At 49.8% G+C, this 17,293-nt stretch overlaps 2 protein-coding genes across 6 annotated transcripts in view; one reads left to right on the plus strand and one right to left on the minus strand.

The window, feature by feature from the left end:
- LOC144888650 (uncharacterized) overlaps positions 1 to 17,293 on the plus strand; it is a 648,249-nt gene that overhangs the window by 361,803 nt on the left and 269,153 nt on the right. The gene's annotated exons all lie outside the window — the stretch shown is intronic.
- Positions 1 to 17,293, minus strand: part of LOC137438808 (discoidin domain-containing receptor 2) — a 129,404-nt gene that overhangs the window by 32,729 nt on the left and 79,382 nt on the right. For 4 of the 5 annotated variants that reach the window (XM_078767287.1, XM_078767288.1, XM_078767289.1 and 1 more), the window contains 5 exons: positions 11,840 to 11,942; positions 8,678 to 8,864; positions 1,935 to 2,331; positions 1,731 to 1,844; positions 958 to 1,115 (listed from right to left, as the gene is read on the minus strand). In XM_078767287.1, the coding sequence (XP_078623413.1) occupies positions 958 to 1,115; positions 1,731 to 1,844; positions 1,935 to 2,331; positions 8,678 to 8,864; positions 11,840 to 11,942 (959 nt within the window). Of the gene's footprint in view, positions 1 to 957; positions 1,116 to 1,730; positions 1,845 to 1,934; positions 2,332 to 8,677; positions 8,865 to 11,839; positions 11,943 to 13,338; positions 13,848 to 17,293 lie in introns of those variants that run through there. The other variant, XM_068134182.2, reaches the window with a different exon arrangement.

Genomic DNA, 17,293 nt, shown 5'->3' on the forward strand with positions numbered 1-17,293 from the left:
TGGCCGATGTCTTAGGTGCCTGTTAGGCAGACCCTGGATGTGAGTGTAAGTATATGTATGCATATGTATGTGTGTGCAAGTAATTGTAGAAGTGCATTGGAGATTAACTCATCGACAATTTTTATAAACAGGAATTAAATTCCTGCGTGGGGCGAAGTGTGAAAAACTCTGACTCAACACGGGACTCAAACCAAGGGCCTCCATCACTTTCGCGGTGACAGCCCACTGTGCTATTGAGCCAAACAAAATCTCCTCAGAAATTTTCCACACTTAACACTGCAAACTTTATAATGGCCGATGTCTTACTTGCCTGCCAGGCAGACCCCGGATGTGAGCGTCAGTATATGTATGCGTATGTATGTGTATGCAAGTATAAGCAGAAGTGCATTGGAGATGTTTTCCTGTTTATAAAAAAAAAAAAAAAAAAAATACACATATAGTCACATCTTGATATATGCGGGGTTGTGTTCCTGAAAATGGCAGCACATATTTTTTTCCTGCATATATTGAATTTTAGTGGAAATATGTTAACCCTTTGAGTACGGATGATGTTCAGTGCCGCAACCCGTGAAAAGGTTTTGTGTATGGATGACGTTACTACAAGTCATCGACTATACCTATAAATAGATCATCAGTACGTGGTTGCATTCCCGAACGAAAATGCCAAATTAATCCCGTACCGGGGGTATTTTTAATCAAAAAAAAATCCCGTACTCAAAGGGTTAACAGCATAACTCTGAAACCGCAGATAATGAACACACATATATCGACACCCTATTGCACATTGGGTTCACCACTTTGCCATGGACCACATTATGCTTTTTCATCACGTGTCTTGGACTATTGCCAGTATCTTGTTTCGTAGGACATTTTGCTGACCATTAATTTGTTGCATTTGGTGTGTTCCCTCTAAAAAAGTGGGCGTCAAGCACCATTAGTTCTGAAATATTGTGGCACCTTCTCGAGAAGCTTTTTCCAGTTCTGACGCCACAGGATGAGGATAATAATGACCACAAGAAGCAGAATGATGACGAGGAGGCAACCGATGAGCAACGCTGTGTTTCCCGGACGTTCTGGTGACGGCCCACTTTCCGTGATGCTTGTCCCTTTTGGTACTGCAAGTGACAGTGAAAATACCAATTAAATGCAACAACTAAAGAGTGGAACAATCTCACTGTTTCAATCATTCAAAATAATATGTGATTCATCAATTGGTTTCATCTAAGAACCGCCTTTAGAGGCCATTTCCCCCCGCAGAACAGGGGTTGGCCTTTTTGTTGGGCACCGTGGTTCTATTTTTGAAGCAGTGTTTTATGGCCGGATGCTCTTCCTGCCACCAACCCTGTTAGTCGCCTCGTGACACACAGGGAATTACCAGTGAACTGGTACTCAATAGGCCGACCTCGGAAGGATGACAGGCTGAGTCAACCCCCCTGGTGTTAATTCAGCGATTGACCGGGATTCGAACCCAGGATCCTAGGATCCCAAGCTGGCACCCTAACCACTAAGCCAACACCAGGCTGGAATTGGTTTCATCCAAGAGTTAGGCCAAAACTGGTCCCTGGTCAAACCCAGAAGTGGGTATGCATAATCGTGGCAGTTGTAGTCAGAGTCGTAGTTTGATGAAAAATCATTTTGAAAACCAAAATGAAAGAATCCCTGTACTTTGTGTATATCTAAGTATGTACTGTATATGTCATATGGCCTCTAATGTTGATACTGTATCTTACTATGAGTAACGCCCGAACCAGGGAACGATCCACTCGAAAGAGTTGGAGCCGTAACAGTTGTTTCAGCCAGGAAAGAAGGATGTAGACGGTCAGTTTCATATTCCTGAGTGAAGTCTAAGGAAGAAAAAGTTGGAATTTTCAAAAGATGAACAACCACTTGAGTGAGAATGAAAATGAAAAAGCAAATGGGTCAATATGGCCTACCTGAGATGAAGGAAATTTCACTGAGAAGAAGCCAGGTTCCTGTGAGCTGAAAGAAGCATCGGACGGCAATTCCGCTACGATATCCGAGAAAGAGAGAAGTAAAGTGTGCATCGTTCGTTTCCTGCATCTCTCTCCAATTGAGTTTCTTGCTGCTGTCGATCTCTTTTTCGTTTGACCCCCCCATATTTTCACGAAGTTCTCCTCCCTTTAGTGGTCCTTTTTGTACCGGTTGTCCTTTTATATGTCCATGTTCTTCACCTTTCCACTGCCTTTCACCCTCTACTTTCTCAGCAAGCAGTGGTCTGCCTTCCCAAGGTGCACCGGGGGTAGGCCGAACATCACAGATGGCTGAGTGGACAGGGTGGGCACCGATGGATGGTATGGTGGCACAATGGAGCTGCCAGGTTGGATAAAGAACAAAAAAAACCCAAGAGATAATTAGTTAATGTATTCATGTAGACTTTTTGTGTACATTATTAAATTTTACCAAATTGTAACTAAAAATGGCGGAGCGCTCAAGATGAATATCTACCGCATACAGTCGAAGTGCATTGAGGATATTGAAGGAAATTGATTAATTAACGACCAGTGGGAATAATGCAACTGCTCGTTACGTTCTCGATACATTTGTGGAAGAAACATTTTACAATATGACTGCGAGTAATCTGGAGACAACTAAAGTGAAATTGCTGATATTATAACAAAGTCCGAGTAAGCGTCTCACCGTTATATTTTACCACCTTGATGGCTTTGTTCATGTGTTCAGAGGAAATGAACATGCAATCCCACTCGTCCCTCCAGGTCTTTAAAACAGCTGTTCACCACCATCTCTTATCTTCCCCCATCAAAAACCTTGATCTTTTCTACCCCTGTTAATTCACCCCAGATCCACTTTTCTGAAATTCCGACTTCTTTCCTGGAAGTCCTAGCAGTGTCTTGTGTTTTTTTTTTACCTCTCCCACCCCCCAACCCCCCCCCCCCCTCCCACGCCTCCTCCCCCAAGCCCTCTACCTCCCATAGATCTCCCGATGTCCCTGCTCTCAAATGTTGTACGTGTGTGCTTCCCCCTCTCTCCCCATCTTGTTTTCTGCTCCCTTTATTTCGTCTTATGTGTCCGTTTGTTTTTTTGTCATTAATGTTAGCTCTTACACGAGCCTTGGTCTTGTATACAAATTAAAAAAAAAAAAATTACATTGGATGTAGTGACTGTAGACTTTATTGGCCCGCACAAGTGAAGCGGAAAGTGCGGTTAAGCAATTGGTTCACTTTTGTCTGTCTGTCTACAAAGGTCAGTTTATGAATGAGGCAGAACTTAATTTCAATTGAATGTTGGATTTTGAACACCAATCGGAACATGAATTGGAAAACGAACCTGTAGTTTAGCAAGGCCTTGAATTCGTCATGAACACGCATGCGCACAGGGGAGTGAGATAAATATTTCTTACCCTGTCTGCCTGTCTGGCAGTCCAAAAAAAATTGAAAATCATTCCAAACAGGAAACTTGCTCTTTTTATCGACGTCATAAAGGACACAAACAACAGGGACGAATAGCTAAAGCTGATTAACTGTGAGATTCATCATTCAGACAAATATGGTGGCAACTAGCGCTGTTTGCTCAGTGAAAAACGCAAAGCAAGAGTTTGAAAGACCCTTCCCATGTCCTTTTTCTCAAGATCTGTGTGGGGTCAGGTGTTCTATGAGCTCTCTAGTTTTCTATCAAGTCCTACCTGGTGTTGCCCCACCTGCCCCCTCTCACCCGTTCATCACTCACAAACTCCAATAGGGCTTTCTCGCTCAGCCAGCAACCTACACCTCGTTTCCATCCTCAAATCTAAGCTAACTGTTCACTCACTAGACCTCTTCTTCTTCTGACTGTGGAATCGGCCCCCTGATTCTATCCAGTCATGTTCTTCCCTCCACTCCTTTAAATTGATGATCCGTAGCCATCATGTGATATCCCCTCTTCCTATTACTGATCTTTTTTATTCCCATTATCTCCTCAAGTCCAACTGCACTCTTTTCCACATTTACACTATTTTTCTTCTCTACTCACATCCTTTTTCGACTTCTCCACCTCGTTTCCCTTGACTTGTTCATATGTTCCTACTTGGCATGCTGTCTGTGTGTTCCTTACCCAATTCCCCATCACTTTAGCAAGCGAGGTTAGAGACGAATTTTTTTTTTTAATGGTATTGAAAACTTGGCACACAGGCAATGAGCCAAAGAGCACTTAATTTGTGTACTTCCTTGCAATTAATTAATAAGATCAAGAACAAATGAAAACGATTAAGACCGGAAATTAACCAAAACCACAAAGAAATCATACTAAAATACGCCATTTCTGTCTGATTAATTTTTGATGCCAATACATTCAGTCGTTACTTATCCAATCTCAACCAAACTTGACACGATGACCAAGGGTTACATAATGAAGGTTGTAGCACATTCATTTGCTCCCCAAGGGAGTTTTCTCCCCCGAGCGAGTTTTCCCCGCCATTGCCGTCAAAGGGTTGCGTGTTGAGGTGTATAGCGATATTAAGTTAGCTTTATCGTGGCGTTTTTCCAAAGCCGCTTCGAATAACAAAACTAACGATAATAGCGTAATATTAATGTTATTACAAAACAATATTAATACCAATAATATCCCACCTCCCCAAGGGATTTTTCCGGCGAGTCAACGTATATAAATAGCTTATAATGGCGTTTTTGTGGGAGCAACGGCCTCTACCAGAAGTAATGAACATTAATGAACAGTTGAAGTGCGGTGCTACGCGCGCTTACTTGTACAACAAGAAGGAAGCGGACAAAGCGGTAAGTTTAAGTGTCTTTATTAAAAGAGCTCACTGTAGCACTGGAGCGCTCCGGGCTGCGCGCCCTGTGTATATCCCGCAGCCACGCCTACCCCTCGGGCGTGGCCGCCGCCCACTTGGTGCGTGGAATGATGCCTCACGCCAGTGAGCTTTCGTGTCCGCCACACGCGCCCCCCCCAGAATTCCCGCGCACCTGGAGGGCCAGTTTGCAGGGCAAACGGATGACCCGGCCGAAGCGCCCTCTGGCGACCGGCGGCGTCCGGGGTGCAGGGATGCCAGCTGGGATGCCTCCGGCTGCACCCGGGATGGGTGCAGGACCGGGGGGCGGCGTGCCGGCGGTACTGGGCGGTGCCGGGGGTCCGCCCGCAGGGGGGCGGCCCCGACGCGGGGGCCGAGCCACCGGCGGTGGGTGGTCCACGTCAAGGTGGGCCGGCTTGAGGCGATCCACCGAGACGCGGTTGGGAGTACCGCCAATGTCCAAGGTGTAGTGCTTCGCCCCGGTCTCCAGCACGCGGAAAGGCCCGTCGTACGGGGGCCGCAGTGGTGTCCGGTGGGCGTCGTGCCGGACGAAGACGTACTCCGCGGTGTGAAGCTCCGGGGCGACGTGCGTAGGCGGGTGCCCGTGGTGCGCCGTCGGCACCGGGGCGAACCTCTGGGCTGTCTCCTGCAGCGCGGAGCGCTCCTGCGCCACGGACCATGGTGCCGTGGGGTCGGGGAGGAACTCGCCCGGCACCCACAGCGGTTGTCCGAAGACCAACTCCGCCGCGGATGCGCGCAGGTCGTCCTTGGGCGCCGTCCGGAGGCCCAGCAGGACCCAGGGGAGCCTGTCGACCCAGCCGCCGTCACGGAGGGTGGCTCGGAGCACGGCCTTCAACGAGCGGTTGAACCGCTCGCACAGGCTGTTGGCCTGGGGGTGGTAGGCCGTGGTTCGGTGCAGCTGGACCCCGAGCCCCCGCGCGACCGCCCCCCAGAGCTCCGAGGTGAAATGGGGGCCGCGGTCGGACGAGATGTCTGAGGGGGCGCCGAACCGGGTGACCCAGGTGGCGATGAACGCCTGTGCGACGTCCGCCGCCATCGTCGCCGCCAAAGGCACGGCCTCCGGCCACCGGGTGGTGCGGTCCACCATTGTCAGGACATGGGTGAAACCCCGCGAGGGGGGCAGAGGTCCCACCAGGTCCACGTGTACGTGGTCGAACCTTCGTTCCGGCACCGTGCACGGGGCCAATGGGGCCTGGGTGTGCCGGTGCACCTTCGCGCGCTGGCACGCGAGGCACGTCCTGGTTCAGCCACGGACGGCCTTCCGGAGGCCATGCCAGACAAACTTGTCAGCGACCAACCTCTGGGAGGCCTTCGTGCGCGGGTGGGACAGGCCGTGGATGGCGTCAAAAACCAGCCCGCGGGCACGATGGGGCGAGGCCGCCCGAGGGAGACGTCGCACAAGAGGGCCGCGCCGTTGAACAGCACCTCGGTGACGCGGAGGCCCGTGACGGCGGTCCGCAAGGCCTGGACGCCGGGGTCGGCGGCCTGGTCCGCCGCCATCCGGGCATAGTCGATGCCAAGATGGACTGCGTGGACGACGGACCGGGAAAGGCAATCCGCCACCGGGTTGTCCTTCCCCGTGACGTGCCGGATGTCCATTGTATATTCGGACACGGCCGAGAGGTGACGCTGCTGCCGGGCCGACCACGGCTCGGCGACCTTGCCCATCGCGAACACCAGTGGCTTGTGGTCGACGAAGGCCGTGAACGCACGGCCCTCGAGCAGATGGCGGAAGTGCCTGACCGCCAGGTGAAGCCCGAGCAACTCGTGGTCGAAGGTACTATAGCGGCGTTCGGGCGGGCGAAGCTGCCGGCTGAAGAACGCCAGTGGTTGCCAAGCACCACGCACCCATTGCTCGTGCACCGCGCCCACCGCATAGTCCGAGGCGTCGGTGGTGAGGGCGATCGGTGCATCGGGCGCCGGGTGCGCGAGCATGGTGGCGTTGGCCAAGGCGAGCTTCGCGCCGACGAACGCCGCGTCCATCTGCTCGGTCCAGGTAACGTCACCTTTGCCCGGCTTCCCCCGGAGGGCCTCGTGCAAGGGGCGCAGGAGCTGGGCGATGCGGGGCAGGAACCGATGGTAAAAGTTCACCATGCCCAGGAACTCCTGGAGCCCCTTGATCGTGCGGGGGCGCGGAAACCCCTTCACCGCCTCCACCTTGGCCAGTAGGGGGACGGCCCCGTGCCTGATGATGCGGTGCCCCAAAAAGTCGATGTCGGCGATGCCGAACCGGCACTTGGCGGGGTTCACCATGAGGCCATGCTGGCCCAGACGTTAGAAGAGCGTGCGGAGATGGTGAAGGTGCTCTTTGCGGGACGCACTGGTGACGAGGATGTCATCCAGGTAGACGTAGACAAAATCCAAGTCACGCAAGACGCTGTCCATTAGTCGCTGGAACGCCTGAGCTGCATTCTTCAAACCGAAGGGCATCCGAAGAAATTCGAAAAGCCCGAACGGCGTGATGACCGCCGTCTTCGGGATGTCCTCCGGCCTGACGGGGACCTGATGGTAGCCGCGTATGAGGTCCACCTTCGAAAAGAAGGACATGCCCACCAAACGGGCGGAGAAGTCCTGGATGTGGGGGACAGGGTAGCGGTCGGGGATGGTGGCGTCATTGAGGCGCCGGTAGTCCCCGCACGGTCGCCATCCCCCGCCGGGCTTTGGCACGATGTGAAGCCGCGACGCCCAAGCACTCTCGGAGCGCCGCACGATGTCGAGCCGCTCCAGCGTAGCGAACTCCGCTTTAGCTATGGCGAGCTTCGTCGGCTCGAGGCGGCGTGCCCAGGCGTAGACCGGTGGCCTGGCGGTGGGGTTGTGGTGTTCCACCCCGTGCTTGACGGCCCCCGCCGAGAAGGTGGGCCGCGTGAGGGCCGGGAAACCCGCGAGGAGGCGGGTGAATTCGTTCGCTGCCGGAAGCGTACAGATGAACCTGGCCGGAACCGAACCGCTCAGCAAGCCGCTTGGCGAGCCGCTCGATGAGCCGCTCCGGGAGCTGCTCAACGAGGCGGGCAGCGCGCACGCGAGCGAGCTGAACGTCTCAGCCTGGACAAGCCTTTTGTGCTTTACGGCCAGGTTCAAATGAAGCGCGGTGCTACGCGCGCTTACTTGTACAACAAGAAGGAAGCGGACAACGCGGTAAGTTTAAGTGTCTTTATTAAAAGAGCTCACTGTAGCACTGGAGCGCTCCGGGCTGCGCGCCCGGTGTATATCCCGTGGCCACGCCTACCCCTTGGGCGTGGCCGCCGCCCACTTGGTGCGTGGAATGATGCCCTCACGCCAGTGAGCTTTCGTGTCCGCCACACAGTAATTAATATTATGAACCACAAACACGTATGATTAGCTTTTTAAACAGTCGCTAATGCTCTTTATAACACAAAATGAAGAAATTTGGAGGAATCCCAACATGCGTGAGGTAAGGTTTACTTACAGAACCGAGCGAAGATCTACTGCACTCTAGGTACCCCATAAGGTTTGGGTTAATAACATGACCCTTCCTGGCACTAACATGGCGTTTTTCGAAGTGAACTTTTGAAACTCGCTCCTTCTGTTTAACACGAAACTGAAAGGGAGGAAACCCGGGATGTGCTCATTTACCAAGCAGCTAGCTAGCGCTTGCCAAGCCAGCCGTTCCTTAACGGTTTTGAATGGAGTGCTTGCTCGAATGCTCAAACCACTTGGCGATTTCTCCACAAGAAACTTGGTAAATGAACACACCCAATGTTCTTGAGACCAGACCATAGATCGACTGTAATCTATGTGCCCCAAAGAGGAATGACCCTTTCTGCCCCCCTCCCCCCCCCCCCGTAGATAGCGGGTGTACTAGTTAAAGCAAATACAGAAAAAAAAAATTCTCTCTCTCCCAACAAAAATCATGTCGCCAGGGCCCTGCTGTACCTTGATAGCAGAGAAGTTCCGAATGGAGTCAAACTCAAACTCCATGCGCAGTACACCAGCTTCCAGGCTGCTATTTCTCCAACCAACGTAGTCATAGCCAGGTGGTGCATTCGCCTCGCGCGTATATGGGAAATCTGGACGACCCCACACCCCGTCGGTCAGCTGGCCCAGGCCCCCATACATCTGCCTGAAGGTGGGAGAAAGAGCTATTGCGTTGCTGGCCATTGTTAGCCCCTCCGCCTGCTCAGCGGGAGACAAGGTTTTCACCATGTGTGTGTGTGTGTCCTTGCTTGTTAGCACCATATGTGGGTTTCAGAAGGCGGAACGGAGCCCTCACAGGTTCCAAAGTATCCACCTTTGTGTGTGTGTGTATATATACTGTATGTGAGTGTGTGCATACATGTGTGTGTTTGTGTATGTATATATACTGTATGTGAGTGTGTGCATACGTGTGTGTGTGTATGTGTGTATGTGTGTGTGTGTGTGTGTGTGTGTGTGTGTGTGTGTGTGTGTGTGTGTGTGTGTGTGTGTGTGTGTGTGTGTCCAGGGCACTTTTTTTTTTCTTTTTTTTGTATACAAGATCGAGGCTCGTGAAAGAGCGAACATTAATCACACAGAAAGACAAACCGACACATAATAATAATAATAATAATAATTCATTTATTTTGTATAGCGCTTTTCATGAAGCCCAAAGGCGCTTTGACAGAGTGCAAAACATAATGCATAACAAAACATGAAAACAACAATTGCAAAAAGACAAGAATCAATAGGGAAATTGCGGAGCATCCAACATAGAACTCTAACAAATCTAACATAGAAAACATAACATCGGGAGCGGTAGACAAGATGGGGAGAGAGGGGGAAGGACACAAACACAACATTTGAGAGCAGGGACCGAGAGACATGGAGACATCGAGAGATCTGTGAGAGGGAGAGGGCTTTGGGGGGGGGGAGGGCATGGGAAGGGGGGCATGGGAAGGGGGGGCATGGGAAGGGGGGGGTGGGAGAGGTATAAAACATATGGACACTGCCAGGACTTCCAGGAAAGAAGTTGGAATTTCAAACAAGGTGGATCTGGGGTGAATTAGCGGGGTAGAAAAGATCAAGGTTTTGGATGGGGGAAGATAAGAGATGGTGGTGAACAGCTGTTTTAAAGACCTGGAGGGAGGAGTGGGATTGAAGGGAGTGAGGGAGTTTGTTCCAGAGGCGGGAGAAAAGAGGAATGAAAGAGTGAAGGTGAGCAGACAGCCGAGATTTCGGCAGTTTAACCATCAGAGGGTTGCTGGCAGATCTTGTGCGACCTGTAGAAATATTTGGGGGACATAGCACAGAGAGAGCTGGGGGTGCAAGGCCGGAGAGGAGTCGGAAGAAGACAGAAAGACCACCTACCTGCCTGCGGTGAGTGAGTGAAAGGCCCTCAGAGATAGCTTCATCGCGGGAGATTCCAATAATTCTGAAAGCTTTGGTTTCAACAGCGTGAAGCCGAGCTAGGTGTGAGGCAGGAGCACCGGCCCATAGGGGAGAACAGTATTCCATTGAGCTGCGGATGAAAGCCTTGTATGTGGCGAGGAGCTCAGGTGTGCCGAGGAAGGACTTCGCACGACGGAGGATACCCAGTCGGCGAGTGGCTTTGGAGGCCAGCTTGGAAATGTGGTTTTCCCAAGAAAGATCATGGCAGATAGTGAGACCCAAAAGCTTGAGCGACAGAACTTCTTGGAGAGGATTATTCATAAAGTGGATGGGAGGGTTGTCCAGTCGATCTTTTCGGAGAGACATAGTAAGAGTGTGAGATTTGTCAGGATTGAAACACATGTTCCACTTGTTTGACCAGTCTGTGATTTTGTCCAAGTCTTCAGAGAGTGAGGAGGCTGCAGACTGCCGATCTGAGGGATGAGGAATGGAGCGGCAGAGAGTGGAGTCATCAGCAAAGAGATAGAGAGGATTTTCCAGAGAGTCGGAGAGATCATTGATAAAGACCAGAAAAAGCACAAGGCCCAGAACACTGCCTTGGGGAACTCCAGCCTGAACAGGAAGGGGAGATGAGAGAAATCCATTCAGGGCCACATGTTGACTACGACCAGAGAGGAAGTCCGCAAGCCATGCATGGAGATTTCCATGGATACCATAGGAGGAGAGTTTGGTGAGCAGAGCTGGGTGCCAGACCGTATCGAAGGCACGTGATATGTCAAGGGAGACAGCTCTGATTTCCTGTTTGGCATTGAGGACCTCCATCCGTTGTTGAGACAGCAGCCACCAGTTTCTTTTAGCATTTGAGTTTTGTCATCAAATTTACAACAAACCATTGTTATGAGAATATGGAGAACACTAATTAATAAATTTGTCATTTTTTTTAGCTGTTGTTTTCACTAAATTTAGTTTGAGTGCAAAGTGGATGCGGACGGGCTTTGCATTGTGAGATGCTTTCTAGTTTTGATTACTGTTGTGTTACAAATTTGTAGGACAGTCAGAGCATTATTTAGCGAATTACATGAATTATCAAATAGATTTGTTGTACATTCTTGAATTTCACATATACTAGGAAAATTAGATGCAGGATGGGGCCATTTGCCCCAAAATGTCTTCCCATATCCACACCTAAGCCATCTCACCTATGGCAGGTACTACTAATCCTACGCCTATACCTACGGACAGGAAAATGCCCATTAATGTCTTTGTATTTCATGTAAACTAGACTCATGCCTCCTAACGTCCATGGCATATTTTGTCGTGGGAACCTCTTCCAAGCTTCTCCATGCGCCTAAGATTGGTGGATTAAATATTGAAAACTTTGCACCTTTGAACCTTCAAGTCTGGGTTTGATTCCCGACCCGAAACTCTCAGATTGGTGCTTCACGTGTAGCCACTGGACGTTAAACTGGGTATCCCATCTGCATCCTTTGGTGGATGTTATATATCCCACAGTCTCTTTTGTGAAGTCAAGATAAGTTATCACCAGCAAGCTAAACAAATTACAATTTCCTGCCCAAATCACCTTCAGTTGAACATCAGGCCTGGCCAGCCATTTTGTGAGACACTTGTGTCAAAAACTTTCCATGGCCAAGCCCACAAGGAAGTGTGAATAATTTGGGCCTTCAATAAGTAGCTGTGGTAGTATTATCATTGAGGGAAATTGATTAAAAAATAGTGTTCATAGCGACTCACCCAGCGGATATGAAGCCATCATATGTGGAGTCGTTGAGATGTATGGGACTCCCGTCCCACTGCATCACGTGTCCCTCTGGGGCAGAATATGACACGACTCCATCTGTGTGCAAAGATGGTGGTCATCAATGATCCATTATATTCTGGAGCCATGGCACGTCAAGCACAGATTGATTCTGGAGCCATGGCACATCAACATCCAAGAGGGTGGTCTAACTGTGGAGACTGTGGACATAACCACACAACACACTCCTCTGAAACAAATGGCAAAAACTGGATGGTGCAAACAGCTGAACAAGGTGAGCAACAAAGAACAATGCTCGATCCCCAACACCACACCCAACATGCACAACATCCAATGGAACCCCCATCAATCACGCAACTCACACGCCACCATGTCCTACTCAGACACTAACCCAGCCATGTTCTGGCTCCAGAAGCACAAAAACAAGAACTAACGCACACACTTTCGCATCCCCATACATACAACACCAGATCAGACCATTGGGGTCTATTGGCCTGAGGAAGCTCGATGGGAAGTGGGTGAAACGTCTCCTGAGACCGGATCTGCTTTTGCTTGTTTATTATTAGACAAGTAAAAAGCCTGTCAAACATGATGGGTTGGAACAGTTTATTCGACGGTGCAGCCTCATGAGCATGCCAAAGTCTGAAGCCTCGGCCTAGTGTCAGGTGTGCTTATATCTTCTTTATTTATTTGACATCATACGGACGTAAATGAACACTCGTTTTACTCTGCGCGTGTTGTACATCACATGCAGCAAATTTAACCTCCCTGTGCATTGTATTTATTGTTATTTTAAAAAAACGCTTCTCTACATCGCCCTTGAGGCTCGGTTTGCAAGCCACCGTCTACAATTCCAATAGAACAGACATAAGTACTCTTTTCTGGAAAATGTTTTTCGAGTTTGTTTTTATCCTCAAAAATAGACCGTAGTGAACACACATTCGTGTTAAAGGATTGGCTTTTAAAACCCATCCTTATGAAGGGGGACAGACAAACACACAAACAGACATTGTGTTTTATATGATATTGTTGCGGATCTCGGTTTACGGCGCTCCCCTTACCGTGGGGGTTTAATCCCCTCATCTATTAAGCTGGCCGTCCGAGTCCTAGAAGATACCGCGCTCCTTCTGGTCGGAAGCAGGGCGTTACTTCTGCCCGAGCCAAGGACAAGATGGAATGTTGCCAAGCGGTTTAGCAATCCGAAGCTCGAGCCGATAGCGGCAGCCTAAACCCGATTATAGCGGTTCCTATATCGTGTCACCGATATTCAATTGGGGACAGGACGCAAGCGATCGGATGAGAGGAACCAAAGTAAAGCAAGAACAAATATAATTTATTAATTATGCACAAGAAACCCGAAGAGGAAATGAAAGAAGGGAATATACAAGAAGAAGAAGAAGAAGAAGCAGTGACACAGGGCAGCCTTAAACAGTCTTATATTATCACATGCCCAGGACAATACAAACACACTTACACGAATGGGGTGGTGGTGGTGGGAAGGAAGAGAAGGGTCCAAGCAGATGGTTCCAGGCTCCGGGTCCGCCGTGAAGAATGGCAGGCAGCTTCGCGTGTCGTTGGCGCATGACCGGACCCTACATATGCGAGGGGCAGGGATGCTGCGTGCGTATAGCATGCCGAACGCTCTCAAACCAAACGGCAGTTCGTATCAAACGATCGTTCCAAGCGATCCTCTGCGCAGTGTTCTTATCATCAACCGTCTCTGCGCTGTTCTCTCAATCGCAATGGTCCCCTGCGCAGTTCTTCATCAATTGCCTCCCCTCGTGCATCTCTGAGAGGGCTTGGCGCTTGCGCTTTTATAACCCGCTTAGAAATCAAGCCGCGCTTCATCGAGCCACGCCTATTAACGAGCTCACCTCAGCCCTGGTTGGCTGGTGGGGGCTTACTGGCCACGCCCTGGTGGTGAGTTGACGTGGCCACACCTCGTTCTTGCTGCCCCGCCCCCTTCTTCTCCAAGCCAGACCTCGTGTTCGACGGCGGCTAAGCCAGGCAGCGAACGCTACTGGCAAGCCCAGGAACACAATTTGGAGGAAGGCTACGCCGCAATATGAATTGACAAGGAGGCCTACTCTTATTTAATTAATACAACGCAGATTCAACTATTGGGAACAGATCCTTACCTGAAACACATACTAATGAAATAACTAAAGAAGAAGCCTGTGGTGTGCTACGTGTTGCTCGTGGCCTAACTAGGGTGCGACCTTTGAACTTTACACCAAAAATGGGAATATTTACAGGGGATTATTTATAAGGGAATATTACAGATATTTACAAAGTGGAGGGTTCTAAAAACCACAACAATAATAATGCAGAGTATATCTAGTTACTTTTTGCTTGGATGTGTCTTTTTTGTTAAAAAAAAATTAATACATATTCTTTTTTTCTCTTTTTTTGTGTACAGAGTCGAGGCTCGTGAAAGAGCTAACATTTATCAAACATACAAATCAAACAAACAAGCAAACAAAGTATATAAAAAGGGGAGCGGTCGACAAGATGGGGAGAGAAGGGGAGGAAGCACACAAACACAACATTTGAGAGCAGGGACATCGGGAGATGTTTTTGGAGGGAGAGGGCTTGGGGGGAGGCAGGATAGGTATAAAACGGAAGGACACCAACGATTTCCAGGAAAGAAGTCAAAAGTCACCTCAAAAAAAGTAGCTTTGGGGTGAAATTAGCGGGGGTAGAAAAGATCAAGGTTTTGGATTGGGGAAGATAAGAGATGGTGGTGAACAGCCGTTTTAAAGACCTGGAGGGAGGAGTGGGATTGAAGAGAGTGAGGGAGTTTGTTCCAGAGGCGGGAGAAAAGAGGAATGAAGGAGTGAAGGTGAGCAGAGAGTCTTGATTTTGGCAGTTTAACCATAAGAGGGTTGCAGGCAGATCTTGTGCGACCTGCAGGAATATTTGGGGGACAGAGCCCAGAGAGAGCTGGGGGAGCAAGGCCGGAGAGGAGTCGGTAGAAGACGGAAAGACCACCAACCTGCCTGCGGTGATTAAGTGAAAGGCCCTCGGAGATAGCGTCATCGCGGGAGATTCCAATGATTCTGAACGCTTTGGTTTCAACAGCGTGAAGACGAGCTAGGTGTGAGGCAGGAGCACCAGCCCAGAGGGGAGAGCAGTACTCCATTGAGCTGCGGATGAAAGCCTTGTATGTGGTGAGGAGCTCAGGTGTGCCAAGGAAGGACTTCGCACGACGGAGGATGCCCAGTCGGCGACTGGCTTTGGAGGCCAGCTTGGAAATGTGGTTTTCCCAGGAAAGATCATGGCAGATAGTGAGACCCAAAAGCTTGAGTGACAGAACTTATTGGAGAGGATTATTCAGAAAGTAGATGGGAGGGCTGTCCAGTCGGTCTTTTCGGAGAGACATCGTAAGAGTGTGAGATTTGTCAGGATTGAAAGACATGTTCCACTTGTTTGCCCAGTCTGTGATTTTGTCCAGGTCTGCAAAGAGTGAGGAGGCTGCAGACTGCCGATCTGAGGGATGAGGAATGGAGCGGCAGAGAGTGGAGTCATCAGCAAAGAGATAGAGAGGATTTTCAAGAGAGTCAGAGAGATCATTGATGAAGACCAGAAAAAGCACAGGGCCCAGAACACTGCCTTGGGGAACTCCAGCCTGAACAGGAAGAGGAGATGAGAGAAACCCATTCAGGGCCAAACGTTGACGACGACTAGAGAGGAAGTCCGCCAGCCATGCGTGAAGATTTCAATGGACACCAAAGGAGGAGAGTTTCGTGAGCAGAGCGGGGTGCCAGACCGTGTCGAAGGCACGTGATATGTCGAGGGAGACAGCTCTAATTTCCTGTTTGGCATTGAGGACCTCCATCCATTGTTGAGACAGCAGAAGCAGCATGTTCAGAGTAGAGTGGCCTGGTCTGAAACCAAATTGATGATCAGAGATCAAGCCATTGGAGAAGAGGAAAGATTTCATATCCGAAGCAATGATGGATTCCATGACTTTGCTGATAATTGGGAGAAGGCTGATTGGTCTGTAGTTGCTAGGATCTGTTTTTGCACCTTTTTTGTGTAAAGCGGTGATGTTGGCTGATTTCCAAGCAGATGGCAGTTGACCTTGAGCAAAAGAGAGGGTGAAGAGAACAGAGAGAGGGAGTGAAAGAGCGGAAGAACAGGATTTTAGGACCCGTGGGCTGATGCCGTCAGGTCCAGTTGCAGAATCAGAGTCGAGTGTTGACAGAAACTTTTCCACCTTGTCAGGAGGAAAGGACACGGAGTCCAGGAGCAGCTGGGTACGACTGGGTATGGTGGGTACAGAGAGGGATGGGTTTGGGACACAAGATTTAGAGGCAAATACAGAGTTGAGGCATTCAGCTTTTTCACGTGCGGAGTCACCTGTGTAGCCGTTTGAGGTAAGGGAGGGGATGGAGGGGGAACAAACACCAGAAACAAATTTGACCAGACGCCACCAGGATTTGGAAGAGGGAGACAGATAAGAGAGTTCGGTCTTGAGACAACACAACAACAACATGCATTTTAAAGGCCATTTTCCCTGCCAGAGCGGGGGTTAGCCTTGCGGTCCCCATGACAATCTTCTCCATTTTGCCCTATTTTCTGCATCTCTCCTTGTTAACCCCCTTGCCCGCATTTCTTCTTCCACCATCTTTAGCCAAGTCTTTCTTGGTCTTCCCCGTCCTCTGCTTCCTTCTACATTCATTTCCATCACTCTTCTCAACCAGTCACTTTCATCCTTCCTCAACACATGACCAAACCATCTCAACCTGTTCCTCTTTGCAGCATCAATCACAGGCTCTATTCCCATCATCTTTCGCAATGCATCATTTGTCTTCCTCTCTCTCAACGATACTCCACACATCCACCGAACCATTCGCATTTCCACCCTTTCCAACCTTCGTTGCTGCTCTACGTTCATTACCCATGTCTCGCTCCCATAAATCATAACACTTCTCACACATGCAGCATACACCTTTCCCTTCAGCTTCAACGACACTCCCCTCATCATCAGCACGCCATTCAGTTCCCAAAACTTCTTCCATGCACATCTCACTCGAGCAACCGTTGCCGAGTCTGATCCACCTTCTCCATTCAGCATGTCTCCGAGGTAGCAAAATGTTTTCACACCTTCCAGCTTCACGCCGTCTCCAAGATCCAACTCAACATTTCCTCCATCTGCAGCTCCCTCTGTGCACACCTTACATTTGATTGTAGCTGCCACACTGGTTAATGACCCTCTCAGACCATTACATTTTTGATGAACCCACTCAGCGCACATTGTACATTGAATGGAGTTCACTCCGACACCCTTCCGACACACAGCACAGGGCCACTTCCCAGTTCTTTCCACCTCACCACATGCTTTACCACTTGCCATCACCTTCGTCTTTCCGATATTCACCTTCAGACCTTTTGTCTCCATACATTCCTTCCACGTGTTCATCTTT

This window comes from Myxine glutinosa, chromosome 13 (genome assembly GCF_964187855.1).
Source record: "Myxine glutinosa chromosome 13, kmMyxGlut1.1, whole genome shotgun sequence".
Classification (NCBI taxonomy): domain Eukaryota; kingdom Metazoa; phylum Chordata; class Myxini; order Myxiniformes; family Myxinidae; genus Myxine; species Myxine glutinosa.